The sequence below is a fragment of the Myodes glareolus genome, chromosome 18, assembly GCF_982192425.1.
Source record: "Myodes glareolus chromosome 18, mMyoGla1.1, whole genome shotgun sequence".
NCBI lineage: Eukaryota > Metazoa > Chordata > Mammalia > Rodentia > Cricetidae > Myodes > Myodes glareolus.
Genome location: NC_142043.1, coordinates 49,032,000 through 49,043,972, shown reverse-complemented (window position 1 = coordinate 49,043,972; position 11,973 = coordinate 49,032,000). Strand labels below are relative to the sequence as shown.

The window sequence follows — 11,973 nt, the reverse complement described above, 5'->3', positions numbered from 1 at the left end:
GGGATAAAAAATTACTTTTAATATCTTATGGATTTTATAACAGACATAGAATACAATTTCTTATTTTAAAAAATATTTTCAGTTCTCTTTTATTGATAATATAACTGAGATATTTATTTTATAGGTTTAAATTACCTTAAGATTGAATGGAATAATTAGCTACAGTGTGGTCCAGAAATGAAAATATACAAAAGAGCTTTATAAACAGATGGATCCCACTCCTGGTACACTTAAAAGTCACAAAGTACATGTTTATTTTTAAAGTAAAGATTATAAAAATGAAACTAATTTATCTAAATTTTACTAAGCTATGACAAGAAATCTTTACATGAAAAAATACAGAAGTAACATTAGCAGCTTAGATTTAATGTCTTAAAACTCACAGCAATTCTACAAATCTCTACCTCTAAAGATGGGCAGTCTATCGCTTCTACGCCATGGTCATGCTTACAACAAAAGAGAAAAAGTGCTCTAAACAGAATGATCAGAATTCTGACATTCTAAACAACTTTCTTTAAAATGTTATGATCAAAGCATGTTTTATATTTACACTTAGGAGTATAACACACTAAGCTTACTTTACATGGAAGAACTTGTTGTCTTGACATAATATCTTGGAAACATTATTTCAGCTATATTCATGGTCCACTTAAATTTTCTAGTACATCAAGTGATTTGAGACAAACATCTACAATGCTACTCTCCTTTTAGGAGCAGAGATATTTAATTATCATCATTCCTGCCTTTGGGAGAGAACAGTGGCTTTTAAAACTCACAAAAACCAATGTACCCGGTATTAGCATTGGAACAAAGACTGATTAAGTCTCTCTTTTTTGAAACAACACTAACTTTATTGAGAAATGAAGAGGACCTGAGGATGTAGCTCAGTGGGAGGTCCACACTTGTCTGGCACGTACAAGGTCCTAAAGTCATCCCCAAAGAGAGGAAAATATAAATAAAGAAAAATGTTTCAAGACGATGGAGGGAAAGGAGCAGAATTAGAGAAAAAACATAACCAGAGCACTACTTTGTTGCTGGCTATGTTTCATAGAACTTAAATATTCAATTCTTATTCCACTAAAATAAAACTAAGCCTGCTGGTTTTAATAACACTACACAATGTCAGAATGCTGGAGGTGTGGTTCAGAGGTAGAGCGCTCATCTAGCAAGACAGGCGAGAGACCCTGAGGTTACTCCCTCCCCAGCACAAGGAAAGGGAGGACAGAGCGGGTGTGGGGGATAAAAACAAGCAGTGTTAGAGGGCTGCAGCTGTAGGCCATTGGTAGTGTGCGGTTAGCATGCATGAGTTTGACCCAGCACCTCACTAAAACAAGAAAAGGGGCGCTGGGCGGTGGTGGCGCAAGCCTTTAATCCCAGCACTCAGGAAGCAGAGGCAAGTGGATCTTTGTGAGTTCGAGGCCAGCCTGATCTACAAGAGCTAGTTCCAGGACAGGCTCGAAAGCTACAGAGAAATCCTGTCTCGAAAGAAAAGAAAGGAAGGAAGGAAGAAACAAACAAACAAACAAACAGCCAGGGATGTAGCTCAGTGGTATGGTGCTTGCCTGCATGTGCAAGGCCCTGGCCTCAATTCCCCCAGCACTGGGGGAAAAAAGACAATCATAATTACAGGCTGGGGAATGTGGCTTAGTGGGTACAACATGTGCTTAGCATGCAGAAGGCCCTGGGTTCGATTCCAGTCCCTCCCCACATCAATAACCATGGTTACAATTAGAAGTTTAGGACAGTGTGGTAAGACTAATGGCAACCTCTTGAACTCCAATATGAACCTCCCTCTCCTTCCAAACAGAACTTTAAAATAAACAACAGGTCGCCACTGTCAGCACGAGATGGTTTTTCAGCGTTCTAAGGTATAATGTCTGGCATTAAAAAGTACATTAGAGCAGGCATGGTGGCACACGCCTGGAATCTCATACTTGGGAGGCAGAGGCAAGAGGATTGCCGTGAGATTGAGGTCAACCTGGTCTCCACCGTGAGTTCCAAGCCAGTCAAGAGTTACATGTCTAGATCCCATCAAAGGGAAAACAAAAAATTCTGCTAAACACTTTTGATCCATGACTTAAAAACATACAGAAATCAAGTATTAAAATCCCAGTGGTTCCTGTGACAAGGCAAACATCCCCTTCAAGTAACATTTTCCTCACAATTAAGGTAACATATATATATTTCCTCTAAGGATTTACAGAGGAAAACCATCACAAATCATAATTTTTTTCTTTTAGTTAAGGTGGAAAAATTGTTTCATAATTTCATACGTCGTGAAAGCCACAGCTTGAGAGGGAATGCAGCGGATGTAGTTCAGAGATAAGCCGCGATACAGTCCTTTCCTAATCCCATGGTGTCCGTAGACATACTTCATGGTCTCCCGCATGGTACTGAAAGACAGTGGGAAAATGATGCAGCAACTATTCATGAGGCAGCAAGACAACCTCAGAACCAGAAGAGCTTTGTTTATTGTTGGTTGGTTGGTTGGTTTCTTCAGACAGAATCTTGTTCTATAGCCTGGGCTGGCTTTGAACTGTAATCTTTTGCATCCCAAATGGCAGAGGTGACCCTAGCACTTTGAAAGCTAAACAGGAGTTTCAGGCCAATCTGAGCTTCAGAGAGACTCTGTCTCATAGAAAACAATAACCATTTACATATAGATACAGACATACAAATGAATGAGTCCAGGTAGTGCACACCTTAGTGCACACTGAGCTTAGCACTTGGGAGACGGAGACAGGAGGACCCGCACGCAGTTCCACGCTAGCCTTTGCTACATCAGAAGTTTGAGACCCGGCCTAGAGAGTTGAATCAAAGGTAAAGAGAACTACTTACTTTTCCAGAAGACCCAGTTTCAATTCCCAGCACCCACATGGTGTTCCACAACTATCTGTAACTCCAGTTCCAATAGATCCAATACCCTCTTCTGACCTCAGCAAGCACCAGGAACAGACATGGTGCATAAACATATATACAGCAAAACACTCGTACACATAAAATAATAAAAGAGATAATTAAAAAAAAAAAGTGGCCTGAGCACATAAGAATTTGTCTAAGGTGCCGTCTGGAATAGCTCTGGAAAACAAGGGTTACACGTACTAACAAATCACAATGAAAAATCAAATCACTCCAAAAAAGGGCAAGCATCCTGTGGCTACTTCCAGGTTGCTCTCTGGGCCACATCTGTGATGTTAGCTGACAGCCTAGGCCTTCATCACACCATGGAGGCACAGGCTGGATGAGCGTCCACTCTTTAAGCTTTCGTTAACAGTGCAGTGTTTGCTTGGCAACAGCTTGAGGGGATGCTACCGGGAGATGAGGGAACTCTTCCCAGGTGGGGCCTCACAGGAGGCAGCTGGGGAAGACTAGAGGACCCTACCCCTTCTTTGCCCATAGAGTGGGTCGTGTTTCTTTGAGACAAGGTCTTGTGTAGCCCTGACTAGCCTGGAATTAGCAATGTAGATCAGGTTTCAAAGGAATCCTCCCCACTCTGCCTCCCAAATGCCAAGAGGACAAGAGGAGACCACCCTGCTCAACCTGCAGCACAAGCTCTAGCTATGATGTGCTGCTTTGCCCCAAGTCAAACAAACAAGGAGGTTGGTTCATGAGCTGAAATCATGAGTCAAACACTTCTCTCCCCCCCACACACCTCTTTCTGTAGCCCTGGCTGGCCTTGAACTCACAGAGGTCAGCCTACCTCTGCCTCCTGAGTGCTGGGATTAAAGGCAGGCTCCACCACAGCCTAACTTGTCTCTTTTTTTTTTTAAATATTTATTTATTATGTATACAATATTCTGTCTGTGTGTATGCCTGCAGGCCGGAAGAGGGCACCAGACCTCAATACAGATGGTTGTGAGCCACCATGTGGTTGCTGGGAATTGAACTCAGGACCTTTGGAAGAGCAGGCAACGCTCTTAACTGCTGAGCCATCTCTCCAGCCCCTAACTTGTCTCTTAATTAACTGATTGTGTCAGGTATTTGTCATGGGACAGAACCTGGATGGTGCAAACCTGACAACTTGCTGTGTAGCAGCAGCAGCCACTAACCATAGGCAACCACTGGAAACATGGCAATCCAAACAGACGAACCAAGCACAAAATATACCCTCGGTTTCAAAATCTAGTATAAAAAGGCAAAACATTGACATGTTTATGCCATAATATTTTAGGAATAATTAAGCTAAGCAGAAAAATATAAATCTTATCTGTTTCATGCTATACTTTTTAAAATGTGAGTACCAGAAAATTTTATTTTTTTAATATTTTTATGGTTTATTTAACTTTATTTTATGTGCATTGGTGTGAAGGTGTCAGATCCCCTGCAACTGGATCTTCAGACAGTTGTGAGCTGCCATGTGGGTTCTGAGAATTGAACCCGGGTCCTTTGGAAGAGCAGTCAGTGCTCTTAACCACTGAGCCATCTCTCCAGCCCCCAAATTTTATTTTTTTATTTTTTTTTTATTTTTTTATTTTTTTTGGCAGGAGTCTCAGTAAGTAGCCCTGACTGTCCTGCAGAGTCACTACGTAGATCAGGCTGGCCTTGAACTCACAGAGATCTTCCTGCTTCTGCCTCCCAAGTGCTGGTATTAAAGTCCTGCAGAGAAACTTAAAAGGCAGAGAAATTTAAATTACACATATAGCTCACTTTCTACTCTGTGTAAATGAAGCTTCTAAAATAGGTTTTAGAGCTGGGCACAGGACAGACACTGGGATCCCAGCCCTGGGCATCTGAGAGCATCACAAGCTGAGGTCAGCCTGGGCTCCATGTTCATGCTACAGTTTGAGACAAACCAAGAACAAAATTGCTTTGTTTTGATGTTGTGTTTGGGGGAACTGAACCTAGAGCCTTTCATGCGGCAGGCAAGTGCTCTACCAGTGCATCACAGCTCAGCACAGGAGGGGACTTTTAATAAGAGGACGGGGACACGGCTGACACTTTATGAAGTTACTATTGTGTCCTGTGGGGATAAAGGAGAAGAAATGACTGCTGGAGAGACAAGGGTCCTCTCTTTCTCCTGACTTTCAACATCACTCTTCCTCAGCAGAGGGTAGTCCATGCCTGTCACTGCTGCACGCAGCAGGCTAAGGCAGGAGGATGGTGCAAGGTCACGGCCAGACTTGCACTGTATAGTGTGATCCTGTCTCAAATACCAACCGACCAAGAAGCCAAGTCAGAGGCTCACATTCTCACCGCAGGCACTTAAAACTAAAGAAAGGAGATCACAAGTTCAAGGTCAGCCACGTGACATACAAAGTTGGAAGCCAATCAGAGCCACTTGAGATTCTGTCTTTCAAAAGTAGAAATTAAGGGGTTGGAGGGATGGCTCAGTGGCTAAGAGAGCTGACTGCTCTTCCAGAGGACCTATTTTCAATTCCCAGCAACCACATAGTCTATAACCACACTGTCTATAATCCCAGTTTCAGAAAGCCCAACACCCATAGCAAAATACCAAGGAACATAAAATAGAAATAATTTTTAAAAAAAAAGTAGAAATTAAACCAGGTGGTAGTGGAGCACTCCTTTAATGCCAGCACTAGGGAGGCAGAAGCAGGTCTCTGAGTTGGAGGCCAGCCTGGTCTATAGAGCTAGTTTCAGTATGGCCAAGGCTACACTAAGAAACCCCGTGTGGAAACAACAACAACAACAACAAAAAGACAGAAACGTTTGAGGAAACAATACATTTCTAAAGATTAGGAACACTTACAGGCACTTTTCAAACTCCGGTAGGACTGCCCCTAACTGCATTCTCCGACGGGTCACATCAAATGGGTAGCTAAAGAAACAGAAGAATTAAAGACTTCAAATTACCTTTCATTTCCTATTTGACAACGGTCAAAATCAAAGTCCCACATCCACTGGCCACTCCTCTTGCGGGATATTTGTTTGTTCTGCATGAAGATGTTTCTATGGTTTGCTTCACCTGCCTAAGGCACCTGATTAGTTAATAAAGAGCTGAATGGCCAATAGTTAGGCAGAAGAGAATAGACGGGGCTTCTGGGCAGAGGGAGAAACTCAGGGCTAGAACAGGGCACTGCAGGAGATGTCAGCCAGACATGGAGGGATTTGGATGTACAGAATGGAGGTGAGGTAAAGAGCTACGTGACAGGGCATAGACTAGTAGAAACAGGTTAATTAAAGCTATAATAGCTAGTTAGGAACGAGCCTAAACTAAAGGCCAAGATTTCATAATTAGTAACGTCTCTGTGTCATTATCTGGGGCTGGCAGTTCAAAGAAAGTCTGACAAGAAAGACTGGGTACAGAGTCCAGCACAGGGCGGGTAGAGGCAGGAGGATCTGAAGTTCAAGCCATCCTCAGCTACATAACAAGTTTGAGACCAGTTCTGATTACAAAAGACCCTGTCTCAGGTGAGGGGGACATGGAAAGAAAGAAAAGACAGGTTAAGTTACGAGTCAATTGTGAGGAAAGGGAAGGGACAGATCCCAAAAGAGGTCAGGAATGTAGGGAGACGGCCATCATGAGTCCACAGAGGAGCTATGGTCCACAGGAAAGTTTCCACAGCTAAACAGACACCTTCTGTCCTTTATCTTCCACGCATAACATCAGCTTCCATCTGAATCCACAGCAATTCTTGGTCGTGAGCATCCTGTCCAGCTGACTCTGGCTTTGCTTCTCCCACCCAGGTCTCTTGCTGAGTCTGGTGACAGCCCTCCCTTCCTGCTCCCTTCCTGGTGCTCAGGACCTGGCCTTCACCATCACAAATGCTCTCTGACTTTCTTTCCCTGAAGAGTCCCCTGCTGTTTAGTTTCCAGCACTTTTATCTTGTTCTACTTAATCTCTCTTGGTCTACAGAAATATCCAAGTTAGATATAGTAATGTATTTATTATAATGTTCCCTCTATATGCTAGCAGATTTAACTCCAGTTAAACACTGTACTGTTTCAATTAAAAACAGCTTGGATGCCAGGCAGTGGTGGCACATGCCTGTAATCCCAGCACTCAGGAGGCAGAGGTAGGCTGATCTCTTTGAGTTTGAGGCCAGCCTAGTCTATAGAATGAGTCCAGGACAGCCAGGGGTGTTACACAGAGAAATTCTATCTTGAAAAAAAATTTTTTTCTTTTACAAAGATCATTCACTAGATTAGGAAACACAAATAATAATAATAATAATATAATATTAATAAATATAATAATAATATATATTATAATAATAATAATGAAGAGAAGGAGGAGGAGGAAGAGGAAGAGGAAGGAAGAAGAAGAAGATGTCTGATGGCTCACAGCCATCTGTAAAGCCAGCTCCAGATCTGACAGCCTCTTCTGACCTCTGAGGGAACTGTACGCTTATACACAAACCCACATATATACACAGTTAAACATAAAACAAAATCTAAACAAAAGGGGAACTTTCTGAGTCAGCAAGTTTCTTTTCCTTCAGTGAACCTTACAATGCTTCATATATTATCTGGAACAAAGTAAGTTTTAGATGTGGCACGTGCCTTTAATCCCAGTACTCAGTAGGCAGAGGTAGGCAGATCTCCGTGAGTTCAAGGCCAGCCTGATCTACAGACCTAGTTCCAAGACAGCAAGAACTACACAGAAAGACCTGTCTCAGAAGAAAAAAAAAGTTTTAATGCAAAGGACTTTTTACACACACACACACACACACACACACACTATAAATAGCTCAAACTTCAGAAACTTCTTGTGGGCAAATTGATGAGAACAAATGAACATCATATTTAAAGGATTCTCCTGAGTTTTTTCAAATGAATCCACAGGAAACTGAGAGGACCCAGATTCACATAATCAACTATTGGTGTGTAATGACCTATAATATACTTAGGATGAAAGCATATCTGAAAAGTATTAAACTAATACTTAGGAAAATTAAGTCCTACTTGACTGTGGAGAGAGAATGCAATGACTTGGCCACTGAAGCTGAGACCCTTACGATATCGTCTGTGCGATGGCTCCGGCAACACCGCCACAGAGAAGGTTGATGTGAGTTTTCAGAACTAAGACATTGGGGTTGTCAGACGAAGGTCGGCCAAGCAGGGTGGGGGCATAGGAGAGCCCGACGCTCTTCAAGGTCCCAAAGGTGAAAAAGGAAACACCTGCAAAGCAAAGTACGGACTCACCACGACAAAAACAGAGAGACAGCTTCCTTACACCATCCCAAATCAGCTGGAGGGACAAAGTATGCATTTCCTAGTCTATGATAATTGTCTTAAGATAAGATATTTAATTAATATCTACAAATACTAATTCAAAGATATTACCACCTATAATGATAGCATTGGTTTTCCACACACTAATGTACTATGCATTGAAGGGGCAGTAGTGAACACAATTTCATATCATATAGGAGTAGAATTAAGTAGCATTTCAAAGTTTAAACCGAGTGAAATTTAAACTCATAATTCATAACTCTGGGAAGTTCTAGACAGAGTTTCACCATGTAATCCTGGCTTCCTGGACTAAGATTAAAGGCATGCACCACTACACCTGGCTCATAATTCGTAATTATATATACACATGCACACAATAAATAGATAAAATCAAAAATTTTAACTATAAAGACATCGATGCCAGGTTCATTGGAAACCACCTGTCAGCCCAGCACTTGGGAGTCCCAAGCAAGAGGATCAGGATTTCAAGGTCATTCCCAGCTATACAATAAGTTCAAGACTAGACTAGGGTACAGGAGACCCTGTCTCAAAAATAAATATGCATGCATATGAAACAATAGCATAGCAAAAGCAAAGAAAATACAGTATGTCTCCAACACATTGAACCTTGAAAACACACAACCAAAGAAATCAGTCTCAGCATGATTCCTTTATATGAAAAGCAAACCTACAGAGATAGAAAGGGTGAAAGATGATGTCAAATTATGATGATGCTACAAATCTAAAATCAGCTAAAAACCACTGAACTGGACCCTTACATGGACAGATTTTATGGTGTTCTAGTCATAACTCAATAAAGTTATTACTGAAAAACAACTGAATTGTGATTCATTGAAAGACACTTTGGGGCTGGAGAAATAGCCGAGCCATTAAGAGTACTTGTTGCTCTTGCAAAGGACCCAGCAATGGTGCCTTACATCTGTCTGTAACCCTCTTCTGGCCTCCAAGGGCAATAGGCACATATGCAGTGCACATACACATGCACAGGCAAACACTCATACACACAAGATAAATTTTCAAAAAGGCAGTGCTGTAGCCAGCAGAGCAGTCGCAGTTATAATCCTAGCGCTATGCCAGCTTGAGCTACAAGACTTACCTAAAAACCAAAAAAGAAACAAGAGAAAGAGATTCATGTATATTACCTGGACTGGCCCAAACTCCCAGGCTCAGTTTTCTGATGTGATTACAGGTATTTACCACTATGGGATGTAGCAGAGGACGATCTTGGAATTCTGACCCTCCTGCCACCACCTCCCCAGTGCCACAATTAAAGAAATGTGCCACCACACATTTTTAAAATTTTATATATACGAGTGTTTGTATGTGCACTACATGTAAGCCTGGTGTCTGCAGAAGAGGGTGTCAGATATCTGAACTGGAGTAACAGATGATTGTGAGGCATCCTGAGGGTACTGGGAACCAAACCCCGGTCTTCTGCAAGAGCAGCCATTTGCTCTTAACCACTGAGTCATCCATCTCTCTAGGTCCCAAATCTCAAGTCTTAACTTTAGTGTTCATTACTAAGGCTTTAACTAAATATGGTTAATAAAAGACATAAAAATTGCATTTCTACTCAGAGTACCTAAATAGTAAATTTTATATGCAATGGGCTGTAAGACCATATACGAAACATAACTCTATCTTCATCATTAATTAATAACCATTTTCAGATAGCATCTCTCACGTTGTCACTTAAAAACACTGATGACATGAACACAAACAGGACGCTGCCAAATTTCACTTAGCTCTGCTTTGATGTGTTTTAATTTTGAGATGGAGTCTCACTATGTAGCCCTGGCTGGCCTGGAGCTCACTATGTAGATCACTCTGGTTTCTACCTCACAGAGATCTGCCTGCCTCTGCCCCTGCCTCTGAGCGCTGGGGTTAGAGATGTGCACCACCTGTCTAGCCCAATTTGAATCATACCTGCATATGGAGCCATTCCTAATATAGTAGGCATCAGACCTCTGTAGAACCCAAGGAAACCACCTTCCTTTGAATGAAGAAAATGAGAAGATTATATAGAGTTCACTATGTTAAACATCCTAATAAAAGCATATGATACACTAGAAACAACCCCAGGACTCACCTGAAACACAGTATGAACTTCTCAGGATTAGGGCTGCTGTGATCACTTACAATGACCTCCCTCCCTCCCTCCTCCACTCTCTTTTTCCTGTGGTACTGGAGATCAATCCAGGACTTGCATAAGGTAAGGAAGTGCTCTAGCACTAATCTACACTCCTGATCTAGCATCATTAATTCCAAATAAAGGAAAAAGTAGAAAGCCTTCAATACTTTCCTAAATATGAGAAGACATGCAGTCAGTTAGGAAAGTGGGATGAAATACCTTGGCATAAATTGTCTTGAATGCATGAATGATCCCTGAATAGGTGTGCTCTCCTTTCACCTGGAAGGCTAGACGCACCCTAACGACATCAAGAGGGTAAGTACAGATGACCGCTGTCATGCCTGAAAAGAACAGAATCATACATGTAAAAAGTGTCTCCACACACACACACACACACACACACACACACACACACACACACACACCTTCCCTATAATAACATTCTCAGCATTATGAAAATGGTGAAACCTAATCCGAGAAAGGTGATATCAGGGACTAAAGGATTAGATCAGATAATAGCAGTACTTAAAACCAAACAAACAAACCCTAAGGTGAGTTAGGGGGTTTTAGTTAGTTGGTTTTTAGAGACAGGATCTCACTCTGTAGCCTTAGCTGGCCTAGAACTCAAGAGATATGCCTGTCTCTGCCCACGAGTACTAGGTGTGAAGGTGTGTGCTATCCATCCGTCCCAGAAAGAGGCAGTTTCCAAACATCATTTCAAGCACCTCTCATAGTGAAATCCCAAAGTGGTGCAGACAAACAGATTATGGTTTTCATTCTACTGGGTGTGAGGTTAGTAATAAAAACAACTGTAGGCCGGGCAGTGGTGACATGTGCCTTTAATCCCAGCACTCTAGAAGCAAAGGCAGGTGAACCTCTGAGTTCGAGGCCAGCCTGGTCTACATAATGAGTTCCAGGACAGCCAGGCTAAACAGGGAAACCCTGTCTCAAATAAGCAAGAAAGACAAAGAATCCCCCCCAAAAAAAGAAAAGATTGTAAAAATGGGTGGGGTGGGAGGGCAGCACAGCAGAAGCCCAGGGCCTGCTTTGTGTCTGGCAGACTGATCTCTCTCTCTCTCTTTCTCTCTCTCTCTCTCTCTCTCTCTCTCTCTCTTTCTCTCTCTCTCTCATTTTTTGAGACAGGGTTTCTTTGTAGCTTTGGAGCCCGTCCTTAAAGTTACTCTGTAGATCAGGCTAGTTATGAACTCAGAGACCTGTGCCTGTCCCTTCTTTCTGAGTGCTAGGACAAAAGGTGTGCGCCACCACCACCCGACTGTAGAGGATTTTCTTTTGGGCCACCAAGCAGCTCATAAAATCACGACACAGAGACTTATTATTAGTTATGGATACTCAGCCTTATCCTATGCTCATCCCTCTTAGAACTTAATTTAACCTGATATTTTTATCTATGATTTGCCTTGAGGCTTTTTATCTTTTTTTCATTCTGTATGACCTACTCCGTGTCTGGTTGGCTGGCAGCTGCCTGGCGCCAGGTATCTCTCTTTCTCCCTCATTCTCTTCCTTCTCTTTTCTTCTCTTCTCTTCTCTTCTCCTTTCCTCTCCTCTCCTCTCCTCTCCTCTCCTCTCTCTCTCTAGCTACATCCCTCCTACTTGTTCTTTGTGTCTGCCAGCTCCACCTAACCCTCCTCTGTCTAGCTATTGGCCAGTTGGCTTTTTATAAGACCAAT

The 11,973-nt window shown here is 42.2% G+C and overlaps 1 protein-coding gene across 2 annotated transcripts in view; it reads right to left on the bottom strand.

Moving 5' to 3' along the window:
* The window catches only part of Slc25a16 (solute carrier family 25 member 16), a 29,533-nt gene continuing 17,560 nt past the window's right edge, over nucleotides 1-11,973 (bottom strand). Inside the window, exons 5-9 of one of the 2 annotated variants that reach the window (XM_048451794.3) lie at nucleotides 10,505-10,626; nucleotides 10,081-10,147; nucleotides 7,917-8,079; nucleotides 5,708-5,776; nucleotides 1-2,393 (exon numbers count right to left, since the gene is read on the bottom strand). In XM_048451794.3, the coding sequence (XP_048307751.2) occupies nucleotides 2,237-2,393; nucleotides 5,708-5,776; nucleotides 7,917-8,079; nucleotides 10,081-10,147; nucleotides 10,505-10,626 (578 nt within the window). In that variant the 3' untranslated portion in view covers nucleotides 1-2,236. The other variant, XM_085679713.2, reaches the window with a different exon arrangement.